At 41.4% G+C, this 24,065-nt stretch overlaps 1 protein-coding gene across 1 annotated transcript in view; it reads left to right on the forward strand.

Annotated features, from left to right (window-relative positions):
• The window catches only part of IQGAP2 (IQ motif containing GTPase activating protein 2), a 297,908-nt gene that overhangs the window by 128,902 nt on the left and 144,941 nt on the right, over window positions 1-24,065 (forward strand). The window contains exon 3 of the mRNA XM_055342241.1: window positions 22,006-22,162. Coding sequence (XP_055198216.1) covers window positions 22,006-22,162 — 157 coding nt within the window. The remainder of the gene's footprint in view (window positions 1-22,005; window positions 22,163-24,065) is intronic.

A 24,065-nucleotide genomic window follows, 5' to 3' on the forward strand; every position in this document is an offset into this window, starting at 1 on the left:
GCCTGAATAGGGCAGGTGACAATGTAGCAGAGGGGACAGGAGAGATGAAGGGAGAGAGAAGCATAGGGTTGGTAGAAGCCAAGAGCCAGCTGGAATGAGAACAGAAAGGGACATTGCAGTTTGAACGTGGGGTCAATGAGAATAGAGGTTATCATGAACAGAAGTAGAGAATTAGAAAGGAAGATCAATTTGAACGTAGGGCAAGTCAGGGCTACCATTAAACTAAAGTGTCTTTGTGAGAAGGAAAAGGCACCCCTTCCTCCAGAATACAGGCTGGTCCCCGGGGCCAGGCTCCTGTACACAGAGTCCACCTGTACAGCCATACACAGTGGCCCTGTGGAAACGTCCTGTAGAGCAGCGAGATTCCTGTGGTCACCATACGTCCTCAGGGCCATTCCAGGCTGTAAGATGTAAGGGGTGGTGTTCGTGTACGTGTGCTGGGGGGCTTGGGGGGTGGAATCCTTGGGGGTCCATATTGGTTGCTGAGAAAAGCCAATAGGTAAGAAAGACTCCTCCTCTTGACTACCTTCCCTACATATATCCCTGTTCTTTTTTTTTTTAATTATGGTAAAATTTATGTAACAAAAAATTGGCCATTTTAACCATTTTTAAATGTACAATTCAGTGACACCAAAGACATTTATAATGTTGTATAACTATCACCACTATCTATCTCCTGACCTACTTCCTCTTGCAAAACTGAAACACACTCCTCATTAAATCCTAACTCACCATTCCTACTCCCCCCAGCTCCCAGTAACCACTACTCTCCTGTCTCGATGAATTTGACTATCCTAGGTACTTCTTATAAGTGGAATCATACAGTATTTGTCCTTTTATGCCGGGCTTATTTCACTTAGCATAATGTCTTCAAAGTTCATCTCTGTTGTTGTACGTATTGGGATTTTATTAAGGGTGAATAATCCATTGTATGGATTTACCATGTTTTGTTGATTCATCCATTGATGGACACTTTGATTGTTCCTACCTTTTGGCTGTTATGAATAATGCTGCTGTGAACATTGGTATACTAGTATCTGCTTGAGTCCTTGTTTTCTGTTCTTTTGGGTATATACCCAAATGTGAAATTGTTGGATAATACATAATTCTGCTTGCTTTTTGGAGGAACCGCCAAATTGCTTACCACCGTGGCTGCACTATTTTACATTCTCGATAATACATGAGGGCTTCAATTTATCTACATCTTGAGTAACATTTGGTATTTTCTATGTGTTTTTTAAAATAGCCATCCTAATAGGTGATCGATCATTGAGGTGATCCATATTGTGGCTTTGATTTGCATTTCCTCGCTGTTCCTATTTTACTTTTATGCTTCTAATGTATTTTTATCATCAGTATATTGATTGTGTGAATATAGTGTCTTGCCCCTTTTTTAAAACTATACTTTTCAGATATCTGCTAAGAAAGAACATCTGTTAACCCTGTAAATTTATGGCCAACCTTCACGCATCTGAAAACATACTCGTGGGGCATGTTTTCACTTCTCTTTGTAATGTTATAAAAGTTTAAGATGTGTTTCGTTCGACATGCAGAGTGTTTAACTATTTTTAAATTAGTTCTGAACATTTTAAAAATCAGAAAAGCTTGTAAAGACTTGGATTTTCCACTTACAAGGAAATCTTGAAGGTAGAACCCCAGTGGTTCACGTTCTCATGAGGCAGCAGGACTGAGTAGCACATAGCCCTCTCCTAGGCAGCTCTGCCCCTTGCCAGTAACTTCCTCCCCGCTGCAGGCATCTGTTTGCAAGCCCTGCTAGAATGGACTTTCTGAAGCTAAAGTTAGTCTCGATTTATTCCTGTTGATATTAATAATTTAGATGATTAGAAATGACTAATATTTATGCTCTACCTAGCTACTGAATACCTCCGCCGACACTTTCCAGTAAATTCTGAAATCTAGTATCTATTGTTGCTTGCCGTAAGCCCTGTGGCACAGGTCTTGCCAACAGATTGGTCACAACTGGTTAAAAGTTGCTTCAAATCTGAGTGTTTCTTCTTAGCTGGAATAATTTGAGTCATGTTTCTTTATATGCATAAGGCTTCTAGCTCCATCATGGACTGGTGTGGTGGCTTCTCAGTGTGTTTCCACCTCATTTTCAGTCCCAGCTTGTTCTTGTCTCTCAGTAGTGAGCATACTGAGAGGACTGCTGTTCGCATCTGCCGGGTATCTGTGTTGGGGGGCGTGTGCCCGTCCTCCTAACGCCCTGTGTATATGCTAGGATTATGGCTGCACACGTGAGCGGAGCTGATGCGTGTGGTCTGCAGACGCAGGTAGCAACGTCTGTAGGGATTTCGATGGTGAAGACGGTTCGGGTCAGCGTCAGATCCTGTATCCTCCAGGTAATCAGAGCTGGAAGGCGCTGGGTGGGGCCGCCTTGCCGCCAGGAAGTGCAGGCCCCCGGGAGCAGGCCCTGGCAGCGGCCTCCCCTCGAGCAGGACCTGTTACTGCCTGGAGCCGGCTGCTGGCCCCAGCCACATTTCCTGAAACCTGAGCACACCAGGGCGTGATGGTGTCCCCTCAGGCCTGGGCGCGACCGGGGCTTGGCGGCAGGGGCTCCCCGGAGGCCCCGGCCTTCCCCCACGGCCGTGCCTGAGGGCACTGCTCTGTGGCCTCCGGGAGCCCGGTGTGGCCCGGTGTGGCCCAGTGTGGCCAGTGCTTGTCCTTCTTGCCCCAGCCGGGTCTCCGTCACCTCGGCCTGCGCTCAGCATGGTCCTAACCAGGCATCGCATCTGTAGTTTGAACTTCATTTTCTCATTACCTAGGAGTTTCGTTTCTGGCTTCTTGCCAGTCCCACCTAAAAACTCCACTTATCTGTCACTTTTTCCCCCAGGGTGGGTGGGACAAGATTCCTTTTTATTCATGTGGTGGACGTGCATTCCCCTCCTCTTTTAAGGATTTGCCACAGAAAAAAAGTCTTCTCCATTTCTGATGGCCATTTTAATACAGAACAATGATGAACTTGTTAGACACGTGGAATAGTACTTAATGATCTGTCTGGAAATTCTTGCGTATCTCCAAGGCTTTCTGAGGGAGAATTCACTGTGGATAGGATTTAAGGTCCTCGTTTCTCCAACATGCTGTCAGCCTGATAACCCTGTCTCCTCCCTCTTGATGGCCACGGCCACCCCAGGTAGCTGCTATTTTGACAAGAGCTAGCACATGGTTTAAAAAAAAAAAAATTCTAAGAAAAAGACTCAAGTTAGGGCACCAAGGTGGCTCAGTTGGTTAAGCGACTGACTGTTGATTTCTGCTCAGGTCATGATCTTGGCATCATGAGATCAAACCCCACTTTGGGCTCTGCTCACTGGGAAGTCTGCTTTAGATTCTCTCCCTCCCTCCTCCTCTGCCCTCCCCCTGCTCACACACTCTCTCCCTTTTTCTCTCTTTCAAATAAATAAATAAAATCTTAAGAAAAGGACCCAAGTTGAAAACTTTTTAACATGGTTTCATTAAGATACAAGGATTCTGAAGCCCCCTGGGGCTCCTGCCACCGAATCACAGGAGCATCTATACTCTCAGTGCCAGGACCTACAGACCCAAGGGTGGGGACATTAAACAGAGAATGCAGTCCCCAGCTGCCTTTGGTCCTGGGAAGATAATCTAGGTGGCTCTAATTAATAATTAACCTACATATAAAATCAAAGATGTAAGCCAAGTAGAACAGCAAATGCTGCCACCTGGTGAGCTGATTCTGGTTGAGCAGGGTGAAAAGGAACTAGGAGGAACAGGATCTAGCCAAGGGAAACCAGGGCAGGAGCTTAGAGAGAACTGGGTTGGAAGTCTTACTGAGTCTGGTATAATTGGAACATTTTGCTTCTCATCCCTATTTTGTAATATATATACAGGGTGGGTGGTTGTTTAGTGCTTTGAAATGTTTATTTGGCCATATATACACACGGTACAAAATTTAAGAGGTCCAAAAGAGAGTACACGGTAGAAATGGAGTCTTCCTTTTTCCAGTTCCTCTCCCAGAGGTGGCTACTCTTGATAGTTTCTTTTGTGGCTTACAAGTGTAATTTCTGAATAGAAACATATAGTCGTAATACTACATATATAAATATGTATATTTACAGATTATTATAAATATATAAATACTTCATACACACATCTTTTTTTTCATACACTCACATCTTATTCTATAGTTGTTATGTAATTGTGTGACACAACTGTGTACACAATTGGAAATATGATTAAATATTTTTCAGTAATGATGATTCTTGTAGTCTTTGTTTCAAATTGGGTGCCTGGGTGGCTCAGTCAGTTGAGCATCTGTGTTCCACTCAGGTCATGATTCCAGCATCCTGGAATGGGCTCCTATGTAGAAGTCTGCTTCTCCCCTCCCCCCATTCTCTTTCTTTCTTGCTTTAGCTCTCCCAAATAAATAAATAAAATCTTTTTAAAAAAATATTTTCTTAAACAGAAGGAAAATTAGAATCTGTTCTCCCAAATAAATAAACAAAAGCTTCTTTAAAAAATATTTTCTCGGGATCCCTGGTTGGTGCAGCGGTTTGACACCTGCCTTTGGCCCAGATCGCGATCCTGGAGACCCGGGATTGAGTCCCACGTCGGGCTCCCGGTGCATGGAGCCTGCTTCTCCCTCTGCCTGTGTCTCTGCCTGCCTCTCTCTCTCTCTCTCTCTCTCTCTCTCTCTCTCTGTGTGTGTGACTATCATAAATAAATAAAAATTTAAAAAAATATATTTTCTTAAACAGAAGGAAAGATAGAATCTGGAACTGAACAGAATGGCTGTTATATAAAGCAATTGCTATTGACGACCACGGAACATGTCTTAGAGGGGAAATAACAGGTGCAAAGGTTGCACCAGTCACACTCTCCAGGGTATGGTACATAGTCTCACAGGTCACACAATAGTGGCCACAGCTTTGTGCTGGGCTCTCTTTAAGTTCTTTGTAGCCCTAGTTTCCTCCTTCCCAGAGGCTACTATTGGGATATGTGTCAAATGTATCATTTAGGTCTGTGTGCATTCTGTATCTCCTTTGTGTGTAAGTACAGTTGACCCTTGCACAGCACAGATTTGAACTTAAAAATACAATTGACCCTTGAACAATGTCAGGGTTGTGTGATAAATACAAGACTGTAAATATATTTTGCTTATGATTTTCTTGACATTGTTTATTATAAAAATATGATAAATAATATATATATAACATACAGAATATGTGTTAATAGAGTGTTTGTTGTCAGTAAGGCTTCCAGTCAACATTAGGCACTTAACAGCAGTTAGCTTTTGGGGGGAGTAAAGACTTATATGCAGATTTTCAACTATGGTATTGGGGTCAGTACCCCTAATCCCCACATGGATCCAGGGTCAACTGTATTTTTAATTTAGGCAAAGGTAAGGCTATCTTAGTTTCAGCTTTAGTTATTTTTAGTTTGAGGGCTGGGGGGCGGGTTGTTTTGTTTTTGTTTTGGGGTTTTGTTCTTGTTATTGTTTTTCATACTAGGCTCTGAAAAGCTCCATTCTTACTGCTAGGTATATATCTAGTTTGTTGCTCCCTATCCTTATGTGGCAAAACTGAGATTTTGAATATAGTTGAAGCAATTATGGTGACTTTTACCCCAGTTTTTCTTTTCTTTGATCTTAGTCTTTGTTTATCATAAACTCTTTAGAAGATCGGTGTCTGGGGGCCCAGGCCATGGTCCCGGGGGCCTGGGATGAGCCCTCCCTCTCCCCCTGCCCCTGCTTGTGCGCACTCTGTCTGTCTCCCTCTCAAATGAATAAAAAGAAACTCAAAAAAAAATAAACAGTTTAAAAGAAATTTAAGCAACCCTAAAATCCCACCAACCTAGTGTAGCAGCTTTTCCGACTCTTTCATAGGTGGATATACTGGCAGGATTATAGCAGCAACGACCAAAGAACGTGAATTGTATCATTGTTTTTTCACTTCACTACATCTAAGTCATCGTCATAAGTTTTTATGGCTACATAATTTAATTTATAGCTACGACAGCACGATCTCTTCTGTGAAACAACTTCTAGGTTGTTTATGTTTTACTATCCCTGTGACTAACATCTTCGTGCATACAGTTGGTCTTTTGTTATTGCTGTTGTCTTCTATTATTTTGCCAGACAAGATGGGCAACAGGGGATTATGGAGTCGAAGAGAAAAGGTGTTCCGTGGTTTAAGATTTGCGTTGCACATTCTGCCTCTCACTGTATTTCCAGAAATGGATACAAGTGTCTGTCTTCCATTTAAAGCAGACTTCTTTTATTTTTGGAGTGTTATACTTAGAGCTGTTGTCATGGAAATTGATTTATCAGTGTTGTGATGGTCAGTGGAGAAATGAAGAACTGCAGGTTCTCTGAGTTGTGGAGAGTGCCATCTGCTACCTGCGTGTGTGTCCTGTCCCTCCCACCAGTCCTTCTGCATGCACAGCACCCCGTTAATCGTGAGCCCTTTGGCTCTGCACCATCTGGGTCACCAGTAGCCGATTGGTGCATGGCCCTGCTTCCGTCTGGCCTGGGGAGCACGTGAGCTGGGGACTGGAACCCTGGGCATGCAGGTGGAGAAGACGGGTGCTTGGGGTGCTCCCTCTACTGTCTGCTTCTCCTCTGTCCCAACTGAAGGGCTATGAAGAAGTGTCTGGCTGCTTATAAAGATGATATTGGTGAAGAGGAGGTGGGGTGGGAGTGGAGCGCGGGAGGCATGTGCAAGAATATTTGTTGGATTTATTCATTCTCCTCTCAGTGACAGTGATTGATGGCATCTGGCGAGTCGCTGTTTGTCACTTCCCTGGTACAGCTGGTAGTGGGGGGTGGGGGAAGTTGGTCACGCCTGGACAAAGGACCTAGCTGGTGAGGGAGAGGGGCTCTGGGCATGACACTTAGAAGTGACGAGCAGGCAGTTCAACTTTTCAGTAGTGTCTTCTCCTGCTGCTCAGTGCTATCTGCTGAGAACTACTTTTTTTTGGATCTGGAAGACACTAGAAGAACTAGTCCTTGTATCTCTGTTTGATTTCCCATCTCTGGGAGAGAACCTGGGAGAGGGTTAACTTGGAACACAAGATACCTGTTGCTTAAGGGAAGGAAGAGAAGAAAGGAAATCCACACTGGGTGCAGTTTGGGCCAGTTATGTTTCTTAGGTTTTAAAATTTGGCCTGGGGATCCCTGGGTGGCGCAGCGGCTTGGTGCCTGCCTTTGGCCCAGGGCGCGATCCTGGAGACCCGGGATCGAATCCCACGTCGGGCTCCCGGTGCATGGAGCCTGCTTCTCTCTCTGCCTGTGTCTCTGCCTCTCTCTCTATGTGTGACTATCATAAATAAATAAAAATTTAAAAAAAAAATTTGGCCTGGCTTTAGCTGTGGCATTCTCTTGGTGTTCTAGAATGTCTATTTAACAATTCGATATTGAATATTAGTATAGAAAGTGGGCACCTGGGTGGCTCAGTGGTTGAGCATCTGCCTTTGGCCCAGGGCGTGATCCTGGGATCGAGTCCCACGTCCGGCTCCCTGCAAGGAGCCTGCTTCTCCCTCTGCCTATGTCTTCGCCTTTCTCTGTGTCTCTCATGAATAAATAATTTTTTAAAAAAATCTTAAGAAAAAAGTAAGAGAGAGTCGTAAAAGGAGTTGAGGGTAGAAAGGAGTTGTGGCATATTGGCTAAGTTCACAATGGGCTTATTAACCTTGCTGCTTTCATTTTCCTGTGACATTGAGGCAAAGAAATGTTTAAAAGTGCAAGAACAGTGATTATTTTGTGGTTAGGTCATGTGCACAGTGCAGACAAAACCAGGAAGGAGAATCTGCTTCATCAAGCCTTTAGTTGTTATTGAGGCCAAAATTTATGCGGAAGCCTCAGATGAGCGTTGATTTGCCAGGAAACTGCTCCTGCCTAGTTAGTACTTTAAGTTCTTTTTCTCTGAGCCCCAGCTCATTGTTGCTTTGCCAAATGGAAGGTGTTTCGCACTGCAGATGAACATTACAGCCTCATCTCACCTCATCTCACTAGCAAGTTCAGAGAAGCCAGCAAGACAGAGTCCAACATCTTAGTTCAGTTTTCCATGGCACTTTGATTTGCTGGTCTTCCCACAAGGTGTCCATGCTCCAGTAGTCTCCCTCCAGAAAACTTTGGGCCTTATGTGTATAGATCTGTGTGGCCAGACTGTCTGGATGCCTAAGAAAGACCCTTCTTGGAGAATATATGTGGAATCTGATGGATTCTTTGGAACGTTACACTTGAAGTGAATGCTCACCTTCCTACCTGCTTATCTCCTTTTTTCTTCCTTTTTATGAGCAACTGTTTCTTGAACACTGGTTGCATGCCAGGTCCTTTCTTTCCTGGGTGATTCCATATACAGTATCTGTTAGTTCTCATGACACCTCTGTGAGGTCACTGGTGTTGGGCCCCAATTTCTGAAAGGGGAAGTTCTGTTTCAGGTTGATGGTTACCTGCCAAAGTAACACGACTAATGAGTCGTAGAAGCAAGTTCGAAGCCACATTTTGGGGAACCCAAAGCCCAGTGATCAGCTGTACCCCACAGACACCTCTGAAAGTGAAAGCCCCTTCAGCCAGCCCAGAGAACGTTTTCGTCAACTGCACAGGCACACCTCACTTCGGGAAAAACAGTCTATGGAGATCTGAACTGGCTTTAGTTTCAGAGAAGGCTTCACTATGAGTTTCTGCTTAAGAAGTGAATATTGCCCGGAAGTGAGCATGAGCCCTGTTTAGCACATTCATCATAGATAATCTTTCAGAGCAGAACGCAGCGTGGAGGACACATGTGCTGTGGAGGTGACAAGCTGGGTTGAAGTCTGCTCACTGGCTTCTGTGAACAAGTTAGTGCTTAACTCTCTGAGCCTCTCTCCTCTCCATCAAAGGGAAATAATACTGATCTCATCGGGTTAGTGTGAAAATACGTTCATGTGAAGTGCCAAGTGTCTGCTGAGTGCTGAGCAGTGTGCTAAGCTATGTGCTGCAGTCGTTTGAGAATGGCATTGCCGGTGTCCTGGGAGCCCCCTTCCAGTGGAAACCTGGCTCTCATGCACTCATGCACGTGTGTAAATATTTGTGTATCCTCTACTAAATACCACGTGAGTCTATAACTTGTGTAAGGTAATAGTTGGGGGGTGGTGGCGGGGGTGGATGGCCTGGGTTGGATTAGCTAAGGGGCTGCTACAGATTGACGAGAGGAAACGGCATGTTTGACATGGTAAGAGGCTGGCGTGATTGCTGCCTCAGGAGAATATGTGTGGCAGGGGACAGCTAAACCAATATCGCAAAAGGACAGATGCAGTCAGTAGTTAATGTTGGCTGTTGTGCAGAGGGTGGTCCTGGGAGGTGGCAGTGAGCAATAAAAGCTACAAATAGCTCCCACTGGGGGCGCTTACTACAGGCTAGGCACCGCTCTCATGTTCTTCTTCAATTAACTAACAACACTTGAAGCAGTATTATTATTATCCCACGTTCCAAATGAGGAAACAGAGACCCACACAGGTTAAGTGACCAGGCGATGAGACCAGTGAATGGCAGAGTGGCTTCAATCTCGAGTAGTTGGCTCTAGAGTTTGTGCTTTTAACTGCTGCGCTATATGCCTCTCGGGCACAAGGACCTTGCTCCTATGGAGTTTACATTAGGACTCAAACAAAGAAATGTGGTGTAATCTGCCAGGTAGAAATAAATGCAGTGAAGAGAAATGGAAGTGGGTAAGGGGCTCTAGAGGATGATGGGGTTGGTTTTAGCTCGCATGCTTGCTTGGGCTACCATAGCAAAATACCATAGAATGAGTGACTTAAAGCAAACTTATTTTCTCAAATTTCTGGAGGCTAGAAGTTCAAGACCAAGATGTCAGCATGTTTGGTTTCCCTGGAGGCATCTCTCTTTGACTTGCAGATGACCATCTTCTTGCTGTGTTTTCCCTCTGTGTGGGCATAGCCCTGGGATCTGCACTAATCTCCTCTTGTAAGGACACAAGTCAATCTGAATTAGTGCCCACCCTCCTGGCCTTATTTTAACTTACTCTAACTCTTTTTCCAAGTACAGTCACCTTCTGAGCTACTAAGGATTAGGATATCAGCATATAAATTTGGAGGGGACACATTTCTGGCATAAGACTTCACCCTCTAGATTCCCAAACTCATGTTCTTCTCAAATACAAAATGCATTTGTCTGTACCCCAACAGCCCCCATATCTTAACCACCCTAGTGTCCACTCCAAGCCCCAGATTTCCCCTAAATACCATCTAAACCAAGTGTGAGTGAGAATAGAGGGAAGATTCATTCCGAGGCCAAAAGTCCTTTTCAGCCATGAAGACCTTGCCTATGAGTCCAGGCAAGTTATGTGCTTCCAAAATACAGTGGAGGGGGATGAGCCCAGGCCTTCCCGTTCTAGAGGGGAGAAATTAGAAAGAAGAAAGAGCCCATGGATACAAAGCAAGTCAAAACCAAGCAGGACAAGTTACATTAGATTTTAAGTCACAGGAATCATCTGCTTGACCCTCTGTCCTTCAGGCCTGCCTTCCAGAAGACTCCCTGGGGTAGCAGTGTGGCCAGTTGAAACCAGGGAGGAGACAGAGGCTGGGCCGAGGGTGGGACAGTAGCCCTGTCCATCTCTAAATCCTCTTCAGGCTCATTCTTCCCTTGTCTTGTTCACAGCCAGGTAATTCTGTTGTTCCATCTGTAAAACCCCAGAGGTCTGACAGCCTGTCTTCATCTTTGGCTTGTCTCTTGTCACAATCCTAGTGCGCAGTGTCTCTGCTGGTATAGCCCCATGTGTAGGCATTTCTGGCGGATTAGATGGCGATGATCCAGTCACACCCTTTGTGCTCCATAGCACGCTTTCTTGTTTTTTTTCCGACGTTGAAAGGCTGAGAACCTTTCAAATCTTCAAGTTCTGCCTCTATGTTTAACGATTCCTTCTTCAATTTCTGTTTCCTGTCATGTTTTACTATAAGCAGCAAAGCTCATCCAAGCTGTGCTCTTGATGTGCTAATGTTTCATTTGTGATGTTCATGAATGACGAATCTTGCTTTACTTTCCAAGCCTTGAAGCCAGATTGTTGATATGGTGAGAGGTACCTGAAAAGATACATGCACTTAATGTTTTCCTTCAGGGGAAATTGTCAATCAATATGCTTGTTTAAATAAGAAAGGAAAGAAAGAAAAGAGAAGAAAGAAAGAAAGAAGAAAGAAAGAAAGAAAGAAAGAAAGAAAGAAAGAAAGAAAGAGAAAAGAAAGAAAGAGAAAAGAAAGAAAGAAAAGAAAAGAAACTTAGAGTATTTTCTTTTAGTCTTCTTCTGCTTCCATCCTCCATCACAAACTGGATTAAATCACAAACTGCCATTTCCCCTGTACTCCCATTACGCCGGCTTTTGTCAGTATTTTAATGTTTGTTACCACAAGACTCTATTTAGGCTCCAGTGGCCTGGTGTAATCAGCAGTCCAGCTCTTGTTTTTATAGATGCAAAAGGGACAGGAACTTGAGAATACACTGTATTTCATTATTTTCTCTTTATGAGATAATACGTACTTATGAGGAAAAAAAATGATACGTGAAGAGATGAAAAGTCTGCCAGTTATGTGATTACATAAGGAAAAACACTGTTAATATTTTGTAATATTTTCCAGTCCCTGTGCACTTATTTAAATATATGTAATTTTAGAAATAGAATTATCAATTTTATAATATTGCATCCTGTCCTTTCTCCTAAATCTACCACCAATATTGTTCCCTTTTCTTTTTGTATTGTTTTTTTTTTAAGTAGGCTTCACACCCAGCGTGGATTCCATTTTTCCATTTTCTTAAATATTTTTTTTTATTTTTTTTTTAATTTTTTTATTTATTTATGAAAGTCACAGAGAGAGAGAGAGAGTGAGGCAGAGACACAGGCAGAGGGAGAAGCAGGCTCCATGCACCAGGAGCGCGACGTGGGACTCGATCCCGGGTCTCCAGGATCGCGCCCTGGGCCAAAGGCAGGCGCCAAACCGCTGCGCCACCCAGGGATCCCTTAAATATTTTTTAAAGTATCTTGAGTGGCTATATAACAATTGTAAACATGATTTTGTTATACATGTAGGTTATTTGCAGCTTTTGTGTTGAACAGAAATGTTGAACCATTGCTGTATTTATTAAATTGTATTCACAAAGTAAAACATCTGGGTTATATTTTAAGTTTCTTCATGTGTTCTTTAAAGAAACATACAGTGTGGTGGTTAATGTACAGACTTCAGAGTAATCTTTGAATTCATACTTTGTTTTTCCCTCTTATATACAATCTTGGACACTACATTTCATCTTCCTTGGTATCTGACTCCTCACGGTCTTTTCTGTTCTTTTCTTTTCCTTTCTTTTTATTTGACTCCTATTTTTAAAGATGATAACTCACTGAGTTACCAGAAGAGTAAATGAAACTTTATGAAGTATAGTGCCTAGAACTTAAGAGGTGTGCAGTAATTATTTACTATCATATCATCAGATTGCTTTTGAGAAAGTTCATACTAGTAAATTATAACTGACCATATTGAGGAGAAGGTTGTGTATCTGAGAACATGCAAGCACATGTATTAGACACTAGTAGAGAAAGATTCCAATAAGGTGTGACTTGTGACCCCTCGCATCCTTACCCTGATCTCTGTATCCCAGAGGCTCCAAGTTCCTAACACATGTTATCAAATATATGTAAAAATTTATTTATTCGACAGAGAGAGAGGGAGCACAAGCAGGAGGAAGCAGCAGAGGGACAAGGAGAAACAGGCTCCTCGAAGAGCAGGGAGCCCAACATGAGGCTCAATTCCAGGACTCTGGGATCATGTACCTGAGCTGAAGGCAGACAACTGACTGGGCCACTCAGGAGCCCTTCAAGTATATATATGTCATTAATCCCACATGTTCTGGGTTACATTTTTTTTGACTTTATAGGCTCTTTGCTTTGTGGAATGTGCCAACCTAGAAACTTTAGAACATGTAAGTGTCTTTTTTGTGTTTGTGTATTCGTATATGGCAAGCCAGCCATCTGGGCAAGCATGTGGTACTATCTGTATAATGCATCCACGTAGATGGCTCTCTGGGCTAAGCCTAAACAGAAATGCAGTAAAGTCTGATTGGTGCTTGGAGTTAGGAAGAATTATCAATAGAGCACGTATGTGAGCAACTGTATTCTATGAGATAATTTACAATTTTTTTTCAAAATGTTCAAAAATTTATCCAACATGTTAGAAATGGGGCTCCAAGGTCTGCAAGCTTTCTTATATCCATCATTGTCTCAGGCCGGGCTGCTTACTTCTCTTTCTTCCTTGTAGGGAAGGAGAGTACCATTAATATATTCAATATCCTTCTCTAAGAAATAACTCACCCATAATGATTCTCTCAAAAAAATACTTAAATAGAAGGGAACCACACATGTGACTTTCGAGTGCCAGCTCTCTGCTAGATGCAGTACCGGTGCTGTTCAATTTAATCCACAAAACAACTGGGAACTATTGGCATCCTAGCGTCATTGATGACCTGAGACCCTTTACTCTGTAAACTGAGTGGTTTTGCCTGATCCACCACTTGGAACAGTGTCTGGAAAGTAGTAGATTCTCAAAAATAGTAACTGGATTAAATCTCTCAAGATTATACATCTGGTAAGGGAATCGGCTGTGTTCAAACTTGAAGACATCTAATAATTGTGGTCAGTGTTTGCTGGGTTCTAACTGAGTGCAGTACCAAACGTCGGAACATATACTAATTAACTCCTTACAATAGCGCCCTCCCCCCCCCAGGACAGATGCTTTTAAATATGCTTGTTTTAAAGAAAAGTCACTGGTGTACTACTGGAACTGAATTTGAGCCCAGAAAATGTAAACATCCCTAATGCCATGGTTTTAGTTAGTAAATTGGTTTGTGTCTTTTAGTTGCCTGCTATTTTCATTATATGAAATGTTGCTAAGTGTTCTAGGAAGAGGGGGTTTTGTGGCCCAAACTTTGGAGGAATATTAGGTTAAAGGACATTAAACTCGGTTTCCTACTTTAGGAATTTTCTGAGCTTTCAGCATACTACTGCCACTTAGGAGTCTACAAGACAGGTTATAGAATGCAGTGTTTTTTATTTTTTTATTTTTTAATTTTATTTATTTATTTGACAGAGAGAGAGAGAGCATAAGCAGGAGGAGCTGCAGATAGAGGGAGAGGGAGAAGTAGACTCCCTGCTGAGCAGGGAGCCCCATTTGGGGCTTGATCCCAGGACCCTGAGGTCATGACCTGAGCCAAAGGCAGACGCTTAACCGACTGAGCCACCTAGGTGCCTCGAACACAGTGCTTTTTAAACTTAGGTGGTCCCCTGTCCCCCTAGGACACTATTAACATTTCCTGAAGCCCGCATTCCGTAGAACACAGTTTGAGAAATGCTTGCCAGGCTCAGCAGACTCTGCTGTATTGTCTCCATCCTAAAAAGGAGAGTGAGAAATATATCCACTGAAGTCTGCTCCATTCCTTGTAGATCAAGGAGTTGTCTGTTGATTCTACTCATGGTACTACATGTCTGTGTTTTAAAGAAAATAATTAGCCCCCTTTTTTTTAACATTTCACGTCAAAAAAAAAAAAAACATTTCATGTCACTTTCTTATAATGAACTTAATAAGTATTTTATGAGAATAGGATGGACCCATGTCAGTTTTGCAGTGTGTGAGTTCCTGCATCCCTGTTCCCCTGAGCTATTAAGGCTTATTGAATTGTGGTCACCATTTTGCAACAGCCTCCAGCAAATGACCATGAAATCTCAATCTGCTCCTCTTGACGTTTTACTTCCTATTGCATAAAAGGTAACCAATTACACTTTATGTATAAAAATATCTAGTCTTTGCTTTTGTTCTTTTAAGAAAATATATCTCCTAAGCTGATTTTCAAAACATTTAGGAGGTAAATTGACTTGTAATACTTGAAAGATCATGAAACAGAGCATTGCAATAAAATAGGGTTTGTGCATGGAAAAAACACACACTTTTTTGTTTTTTTGGCCAGCAGTTGTACTTTTGGGCCATTTCTTCCATATAGTGCTGTATGATAGAGACCAAGATTTATAGCTGGCGATTTCCTGAATAACAACTCAGATAGCAAATGCCTTGGTGAAACAACTTTCATATGTTCGGCAAGGCACAAAGTAACACAGTAGAATGGATCGTTTGTCTCATGGTTTTTATAAGGGTTTTTTGTTTTGGTTTTTTGGGTCTCTGACAAGACAAAAGGACATTAGTTATTTTTCTTTTTTGCCTTAACCTAGAAAATAAAATAAAAAACTAAAAGTTGAAGAGAGGCTGTTTGAATGAAAAAAGAAAAAAAGGAAAATTTCATTTTACTTCTGATTTCTCTGTACCCAGTGAGTGATAGGAACTTTGCCTATAGAGAGAAGGAAAAACAAGCACATGGATAAGAAAGTAGTCCCTTCGGGGTCCCTGGGTGGCACAGCGGTTTGGCGCCTGCCTTTGGCCCAGGGCGCGATCCTGGAGACTTGGGATCAAATCCCACATTAGGCTCCTGGTGCATGGAGCCTGCTTCTCCCTCTGCCTATGTCTCTGCCTCTCTCTCTCTCTCTCTCTCTCTCTCTCTCTCTGTGTGTGACTATCATAAATAAATAAAATTTTTTTAAAAAAGGTTTAAAAAAAAAAGGAAAGTAGTCCCTTCATCATGAGAAGGAAGATGAAATTCTGTAACAACTCTTCAGTTTCTTATAAGAAATAGCTGCAACTTTTGCTTCGGGAAGAAATAGCTGCAACTTTTGCTTCGGGATGAGACATTCACATAGTGGTGTTGTGGTTCAATAGGAGTAATCAGTAGAAGGAATAGGGGGAGACACAGTAAATGCAAGGGCATCAAGAGGAGGCACAGACGAATCTGGTTTTCATTTATGAGGATTTTTAGGTCGGTTTTAAAGACAGGCTCTTGATGACATAAGGTCTTTGTAGCTTGATTTTGTGTGTGCATACTGTATGTTCCATCCATATGTAAATCATCCATATATAGATCAATAGCATAGAATCAAGAGTCTAGAAACAACTTTTTACATTTGCAATCAGCTGATTTTTTAGGACATCAATTTAATGGGGGGACAGCATAGTCTTTTTAACAAAGAGTGGTGAGAAAACTATAAATCCACATGCAAAAGAATGACTTCAGACTCTTACCTCTCAAAATTTACAAAAAAAAAAAATAACTGAAAAGGGATCACAGGCATAAGTGTACAAATTAAAACTGTAAAGCTCTTAGAAGAAAACAGATAAATGTTTGTGACCTTCAGTTAAGAATTTCTTAGATATGACACTAAAAGTACAGGCAATGAAAAAATAGATAGATGGGACTTTGTCAAAATTAAAACCTCTTTATTCTTACAAAGACAACATCAAGAAAGTGAAAAGATAGGGTGCCTGAGTGGCTCAGTCAGTTGAGGATCTGCCTTCAGTGCAGGCTGTGATCTCAGGGTCCTGGGTTTGGGCCCCACATCAAGCTCCCTGCTCAGCGGGAGCCTGCTTCTCCCTCTCCCTCTGCCTGCTGCTCCCCCTGCTTGTGTGCTTTCTCTCTCTTTCTATGTACAATAAAAAATAAAATCTTTTTTAAAAAGTGAAAAGACAACATACAGAGTGAATAGAGATACTCAAATTATTTATCTGATCATGGACTTGTATACCAAATATATAAGGAACTCTTATAACTTCATTATAAAAATAATCCAAGAAAATATGGGCAATGGATTTGAATAGACATTGCTCTAACAGTTATATACATGGGCAATAAACACATAAAAAGATTTTAAATATCATTAGCCATCATGGAAATGAGAATAACCGTAATGAGGTACCCCTTTGCCTCTACTAGGAAGGCTATAATAAAAAAAGACATCAAAGTGTGGGCAAGAATGTGGAGAAATTAGAATCCTCTGTCACTCTTGCTAGGAATATAAAATGTTGTTGCTGCTCTGGGAAACAATCTGGAAGTTCCTAAAAAGACTGAACATGGAGTTGCCTTACCATCCAGCAATTCCACTTTTAGGTGTATACCCAAGAGAAATGAGAGCCTCTATCCATGCCAAACCTTATACACTAATGTTAGTATACAAGTTATTAGCATTGTTCCAAATAGCCAAAAAGTGGAAAAAACACAGATGTCAATAAACTAATAAAATGTAATATATCCATACTGTGGGGTATTACTCAGCAATAAAAAAGAATCCAGTACTGATACATTCTACACCCTAGATGAACCTTGAAACCGTATGCTGAGTGAACAAGGCTAATCATTAAAGGCCACGTATCGTAGAATTCCATTTACATGAATGTACAGAATAGGCAAATCAGGAGAAAAGTACATTAGTGAGCTGGGAGTAGTGGGGCGAATGGCAAGTGACTATTAATGGGTCTGGAGTTTCTTTTGGGAGTGATGAAAATGTTCCATTACTGAGAATGGTGATGATCTCACAACCCTATAAACATGTTTAAAAATCATTGCATTGTATATCTTAAATGGGTGAGTGTATGGTATATGGACTATTTCTCAGTAAAATTATTAATAAAACAAAATCATATTACGTAATTACACTGTCATGTTGAATTCCATTATAATTTTAGACTCATAGACTAAAACTCAGTTTAGAGTTTTAAATGACCTTTTCCAGTACATACAGCTACTGATCACAGAGGCGAGGCAGACTTCCTGAACATCAGGCCAGTTGTCTCTACATTGTGATCGTTATAGGAAGTGTGATCCCAATGAACCACAAAAATCACACTACGCGTATTTATTGGTTTGGCCAGGTAACACTGGCTTGTATAACAGATAAACCACTAAGTTGAGGTTGACAATAGAAGTTTAATTCTTGCTCAAGTAAGGTTAAATAATGTAAGATGAGGATGAGGGGCCACAGGCACCTCTTTACCACAGTTTTTCAGGGACCCAGGCTAATGGAGTTCTTTCTCTTTCAAAGCTGTCATGAGCTTTATTGTATTTTTTTAAAGATTTTGTTTTTATTTTATTTCTTTATTTTAAGTAGGCTCCACACCCAGTGTGGGGATTGGACTCACAACCTCAAGATCAAGAGTCACATGCTCTACCAACTGAGCTAGCTAGGTGTGCCCTACCACCACCACCACCGCCTTGCCACAAGCTTTAGTATCCTGCCATCAGGCAGCAGAGGAGACAGTGGAAGCTCATCTAAGGGAGACTTTCCTGAGGCACGCCTAGGGGCAGTGCACATCATTTCCTCTCCTATTATGTGGTCACAACCCAGCCACTTGGCCCCACACAGATATTGTGGGACTGGGAAATGTCGACCCTAGTCAGCAGCCATTCCTAGCTATCCCCTAGCTTCTGGAATGAACCATTTGGTATCTCTGCTCCAAGTTCTTTCCTTATACTTTTGAAAGGTAGATCAAAAGGATTCCCAGCCCACATGACAGTGTCCTAGTTTAAAAGTTTGCATATTAGAGTTTCTGCTTTATTGTGAGGTATTTTAACACTTTTAGAAAAAGGCTAAGTCTCCAGTCTGATTTTTTTTTTTTGTCAGAGTTTACCAACTGCCCCAGAAGAAGAGTCTTGCTATCAGTCAATTTTTGTTAAGCATCCACTGACTAATAATTAAGAGGAGTTTCCAAGTTGCAGATTTTAGAATACTCTTTGAGATCTTGTGTAGGCTTATAAGAGTTCTCTAGGAAGTGACTCCAGTGGAGAGGCTCTAAGCTTTTCATACCCTGTTGGAAACATAACTTCCTTGAATCCCTGCTTGAAACAGCACTCATAAGAGGCAGCCAAGGCCATTTACCATTTATTGTTTCAAGGCAGGTGACCAAAAGGGAATTCTAAGAGAATAAATGAAACTCCAGGAAATTGACTCAATTTTGACAGTTCATATACTATTCTCTGACCTTATACTGAAATAGTGATAGCACATATGTCTCTAAACTATGGAACTCTTACTCTTACTCTAGAGGTAGCTTGGGTGAGTTGTGAGAAGTTAAAAGTTAAAATTAGAGGAACAGTGGCCCTGGCAGCTTTTTGAGGTCTTTCAGTTACCAATTGCATGGCACTGGGCTTTTCAGACCCTCAGATGATCATCTAAAAAGGGTGATCTTCTTTATGAGGTGATCTTGAGGATTAAATGATAGTCCCCATGAAGTATTTAATATAAGTTTTAGCACAAAATAGTCCTTTAATATGAATTATCATTGATGATAATAGCTTTATCATTTAACTTTTAAGGAAATGACAAAAGATACCCTCATTGATGCTTAGTGTTGCAAAAATGCAACACTGACATATTTTTGGCAGTGTCCTGAAGATTTTTTGATCAACTGTGTTGCTTGCAGAAATTTTTCTTAGGCGCTCAGAATCCATCATTAAATACCAATTTATTGGGTATCTACTATGTGTAAACACATTGGCAGGCACAAAGGGATTAATTATAAAGTGGAAGAAGTGGCCTTTGCCTTGGGTAGTCCATAATGTCATAAGCATTAGCAGTGGCTGTATTTAAACAGGCTGTAGCTAACCCAACTTTCTAGTGTCATTAGTGTTTGAAGCCAACTGCACATATATATTCTAATATCGACAGAAGTATCTTTTTTTTAATAAGCCCAAATCTAAAATACCATATTTCACTTTTTATTTTAGCTTCCTGCCTTTTGTTCCCTGTTATATTTTAAGCCCCTGCACTACCGATTGTTAATTCACCTCTCACCCACTCCTCACACATACTCTGATCACGGGATTGTTATCAAGCAATTATATATTATGTTAAAAACAGTTAAGTTTTCAAGCTAATGATTCAAGAGCAGATTGTGTCTTAATATGAATTAGCATAATGCTGTGATTTGTGGTTTATGTAGGTTAGAAAATTAGCCTACTACAGTGGATTTTGGCCCAATTTTTATTTAAAGAGCAACATTATTATTGATTTCTTAAAGCCAGGCTTATATAAACCAGATATCCCTTATATACCTTGTATGGGATGAGTGAAAGCCAAGCTCTTCATCTCATTTTTACCAATTCCTTAGGATCTTAGGTCTGGGAAAAACTTTATTATCCCATCCTTCTAATTATCCCTTGAGCAGAGGACAAAACCGGCCCTGAGAGGTTAGAGGACGTTCCTGGGTCACACAGCTGACTTGGGTCTGCCTCCCAGAGCAGAGAGCTCTCTCTATACCAGACCCCTCTTACTGGCTGATAAGCTTTTCCTTTCCTCTGACCTCCTTTTTCTAAGCGGTCACCAAGTCCCGTTACTGCTTCCTTCAAGTGTCTCCTGGTTTCCCTCCTTCCCATTTCTTCCTGTCTAATCCAGTCCCTCAGTTCCTCACAATGGAAAAGTCCCAAAAAAGTGCTTTGTCTCAGGGCATCCATCATACAGGATTAATTTTCTCTAATTACCACTGTCAACGTGTCACTCTTTTGCCGTGAAGCTGCCAGGAGCTCTCTGCTTCCTGTGACAGCAGGTAACAGCACTCCTCCTGTGCTAGATCCTCCAGAGCCCAACTCTATACTCACTCCACTTCATTTCCTTTTTTCCCAGGAGCCCCAGGGGCCCAGAGTCTTCTCTGGGCCTTCTCCGTGAGTTCCCCATGTCTCCTCTGTGCCGTCGATCTGTCTTGCTCCCTGGTTTCTAGTGCTTCTCTGCCTTTGCAAATACTCCATTTTTCGAGGCCATATCCGGGGCCCATCATCTCTTCAGTACTTTCCCTGAGCAGTGTAGTGATAACCTAGTTACCCCCCTTTATTCCCAGCCTTATTGTTAAGCACTACCATGTAGCATTGGGCATAAGAACCTTTCTTATGTGGTTCTGTGGTTTTTCCTTGGGGATCGCCTTGCCTCTTCAATTACATTTAATGCTCTTTGAAAGCAGGGCTTATGTTTCTATTTTTCTCATATGGTCCACATTTTACAGTGCCTAATAAGTGGCCAGCAATTACTGATTATTAGGGACTCTCTGAGCTTTTTAAAGGCTGTTGTCCAGAGCTACAAGCAGTTGAAATATTTTACAATGTTCACTGCTTGGATCAGGATCAGTTGTTAATATTGCAGAACACTGTCCTCTTGTGCCAGATGTTGATAGGATCAGCTGCAGATGTGTGAATGATCCTCAGGCAGGGCCTGGCCATAGTCCTCACACTAATAGTTCATGATTTGTGGATCAGTGGCAGGGAAGTGGTGAGTCCTTTCCTGAACACCTGCACATCTGCCTCTTGGATCCTACAGTAGGTAACCATTACTTGAGAATGGATAGGAATAATATTATCTTTATAAGTCCAGCAAATTCACGACATACCAATGTGAAATGTGAGCTGGCCCAGCCTCCCTTGTCCACTGTGTGTCCTCGAACGAACCTATGATAACCTTGATGCTATCTTTTCTACAATATTCGCACAGTGTCCTAAGATTTAATCTGATCTTTTTCTGAGATATTTTTTCATAACTCAGTAAATACTCCATCTTCTCAAAAAAGTAAGGATGTTGTAATAAGCTCCTGGTATTGGTAAATGGAATGTGTACTATTTGAAGAAAACATTCTGAATTTTTGATGCTCCTTTTCCACGCCTTTCTTACATTTCCTGATAGTCATTTCTGGACTGAGGCAGCTATAGATCTTATAGTACCTTGGACTGTGCTTTCCCCAAGGCATCAGCCCTACAAGTCTTTCTTCCACTTTGGGTTCATAAACTTGGAATTATTTTTTGCTATGTCAGCAGATAAGTTCCACCCATACAAAATGGTTTGGCCATTTTCCTCTTTGGCACAAAAGAGAATTGGCAGAGACTCAGACAAAGATGAAGTTGACAAGCTCTGGAATGGAAGTGAGTTCAATGGCTCTGGGCTTTGAGTCCCACTTGTATATCTCTTTTTTCGGACTCCTTGCCCACCCAGAAAGTCCTCTCTTCCCGTCTTAGCTAAAGATGTTTCAGATCCTGTTCCCTTTGTTAATGTCTCCAACACACACAGCGAGATGCTGCATCTCTTCATCTACACAAAGTTAACCAACTGGAATCACTTGGAGGTTTTTTTCTCATACTTCTAGGTGGATGGAAGTCTGCTTAGTCGAAGAATTGCCACCAACCACTGAACTGGAAGAAGGGCTCCGGAATGGAGTTTACCTTGCAAAGTTAGCCAAGTTCTTTGCCCCAAAAATGGTATCAGAGAAAAAGATCTATGATGTGGAACAAACACGTTACAAGGTAACTGAGATGTAATTGGTTTTGGCTTCCATCTAAAAGTGAAAGTTTAATATTTCATTTCCTTTCCCTACTTTTAGTGTTTCTATAAGGATTTTGTGGGATGGGGAGGGAGTGTCCTTGGTCTTTGAAACCTGCTAATAATCATTCCTGAGGGAGCAGCAGTTTAAAAGCAGAATGAAAAAATAATAATAATAAAAGCAGAATGTTTCTATTTCTGGGCTGAGGCTGAGACACGTCTGATTTCTGGGGCCTCCCAGGCCCCCCTTCATTATTCCTTCATGGGGGTCATTTTTACTGGTATCAGTAAATGTCAAAGGGAGGGCACTATATCCTTCTTTTTTTTTTCCACCACTGACATAGTTTATTACTTCCCTTGTTCTCATCAAGGAGTAAAATACCCAACTTTTGTGGCCCCAAAGAGTTAGGGCCAGTCTGAGCAAATGAGTAGTAACATGGAATAATCAGGTAGGTATTCTTTTCTATTTAATGTTTAAGACAAAATAAGACTAATTTTTTTTGGTATGCAATTTGTGTTAATTATTTAATTGCTAATTTGGGAGAACACATGAGGAGAAAACAAAACCAAGATAACAACAGTCTTAAAAAAAAAAAAAACAGTCTTTTTTTTTTTTCTTTCTTTCTTTTTTTTTTTTATTTACGATAGTCATACAGAGAGAGAGAGAGGCAGAGACACAGGCAGAGGGAGAAGCAGGCTCCATGCACCGGGAGCCTGACGTGGGATTCGATCCCGGGTCTCCAGGATCGCGCCCTGGGCCAAAGGCAGGTGCCAAACCACTGCGCCACCCAGGGATCCCAAAAAAAAAAAAAAAACAGTCTTGACCTGAGTTTAAAAATGATATTTTAGAGACACATGTCTAAGTATTCATAGATAAAGCAATATATCTAAGACTTTGCTCCAGAATAATGGGGAAGAGGATTGAGAGAGATTAGAGACTGGCCATGAGTTCATAATTGTTGAGGTTAGGTGATGGGTACCTAGGAGTTCATTATACTATTACATCAACTTTACGCATGGCATTTTTCACTAAGAAATGAAGGAGGAAAAGGCAAGCACCAACCTAAAAGACCCCTCCATTAGATGTGTCTTCGAAAGAGTTTTTAAGCATGTGGTGTTCCCTCCTGGAATAAGTGATTTCTTTGGCACTTTGGGCCAGAATTTCTAAAGCTTCTCTGAAATGTGATTCTTTATATCCTTCATTCTTCATTTATTATACAGTTGACCCTTGACCAGTGAGGGCATTAAGGAATCCCTTCCCACTGCACAGTCTGAAGTCCACATATGAATTTTTGTTTTGGTTAGTCATTTATTTCCAGAAAATAACCTTAACCATCACTCTTAATTTATATCCTTCCGACCTACAATCCTGCCTATATGAGAATAAGAGGATATGGGAATGGAAGAGGGATCTCCCCCTTCAGTCTTACAGGGGAAGGTATCCATCTGTCTATCCCAAGCTAATCCTTCCACCTGGGTTCTCCTTCTGTCTACTCTGTTGGGTTTGATTATCAGCTCCCACTCTGGGATGTATTGGAAGAGGTATAGCATTATAATCAGATGCATGTTAAAATGCGTTTTCTGAAAACATTGAGCTGTTCAAGTTTACATCTCAGCTTTTGACTCTGAAATGAAGTCAGTAATACTCATTGTATGTTAATATTACTTATGGAAAGCTTAAATGAGTTGCTGTAAATTGATAAGGGATTTAGAAGAGAGTACTCTTAATTTTTTGTTTGCTCCACTATAACTTTTGACTCTCAAAATTTTACTAGTAGCCTACTGTTAACTAGAAACCTTACCCATAAGTTGATTAACATGTTATTTTGTATGTCATATGTATTACAAACTTATTCTTACAGTAAAGTAGAGGAAAAACATTATTAA

Source organism: Nyctereutes procyonoides, unplaced genomic scaffold, assembly GCF_905146905.1.
Source record: "Nyctereutes procyonoides isolate TBG_1078 unplaced genomic scaffold, NYPRO_anot_genome, whole genome shotgun sequence".
Lineage (NCBI taxonomy): Eukaryota > Metazoa > Chordata > Mammalia > Carnivora > Canidae > Nyctereutes > Nyctereutes procyonoides.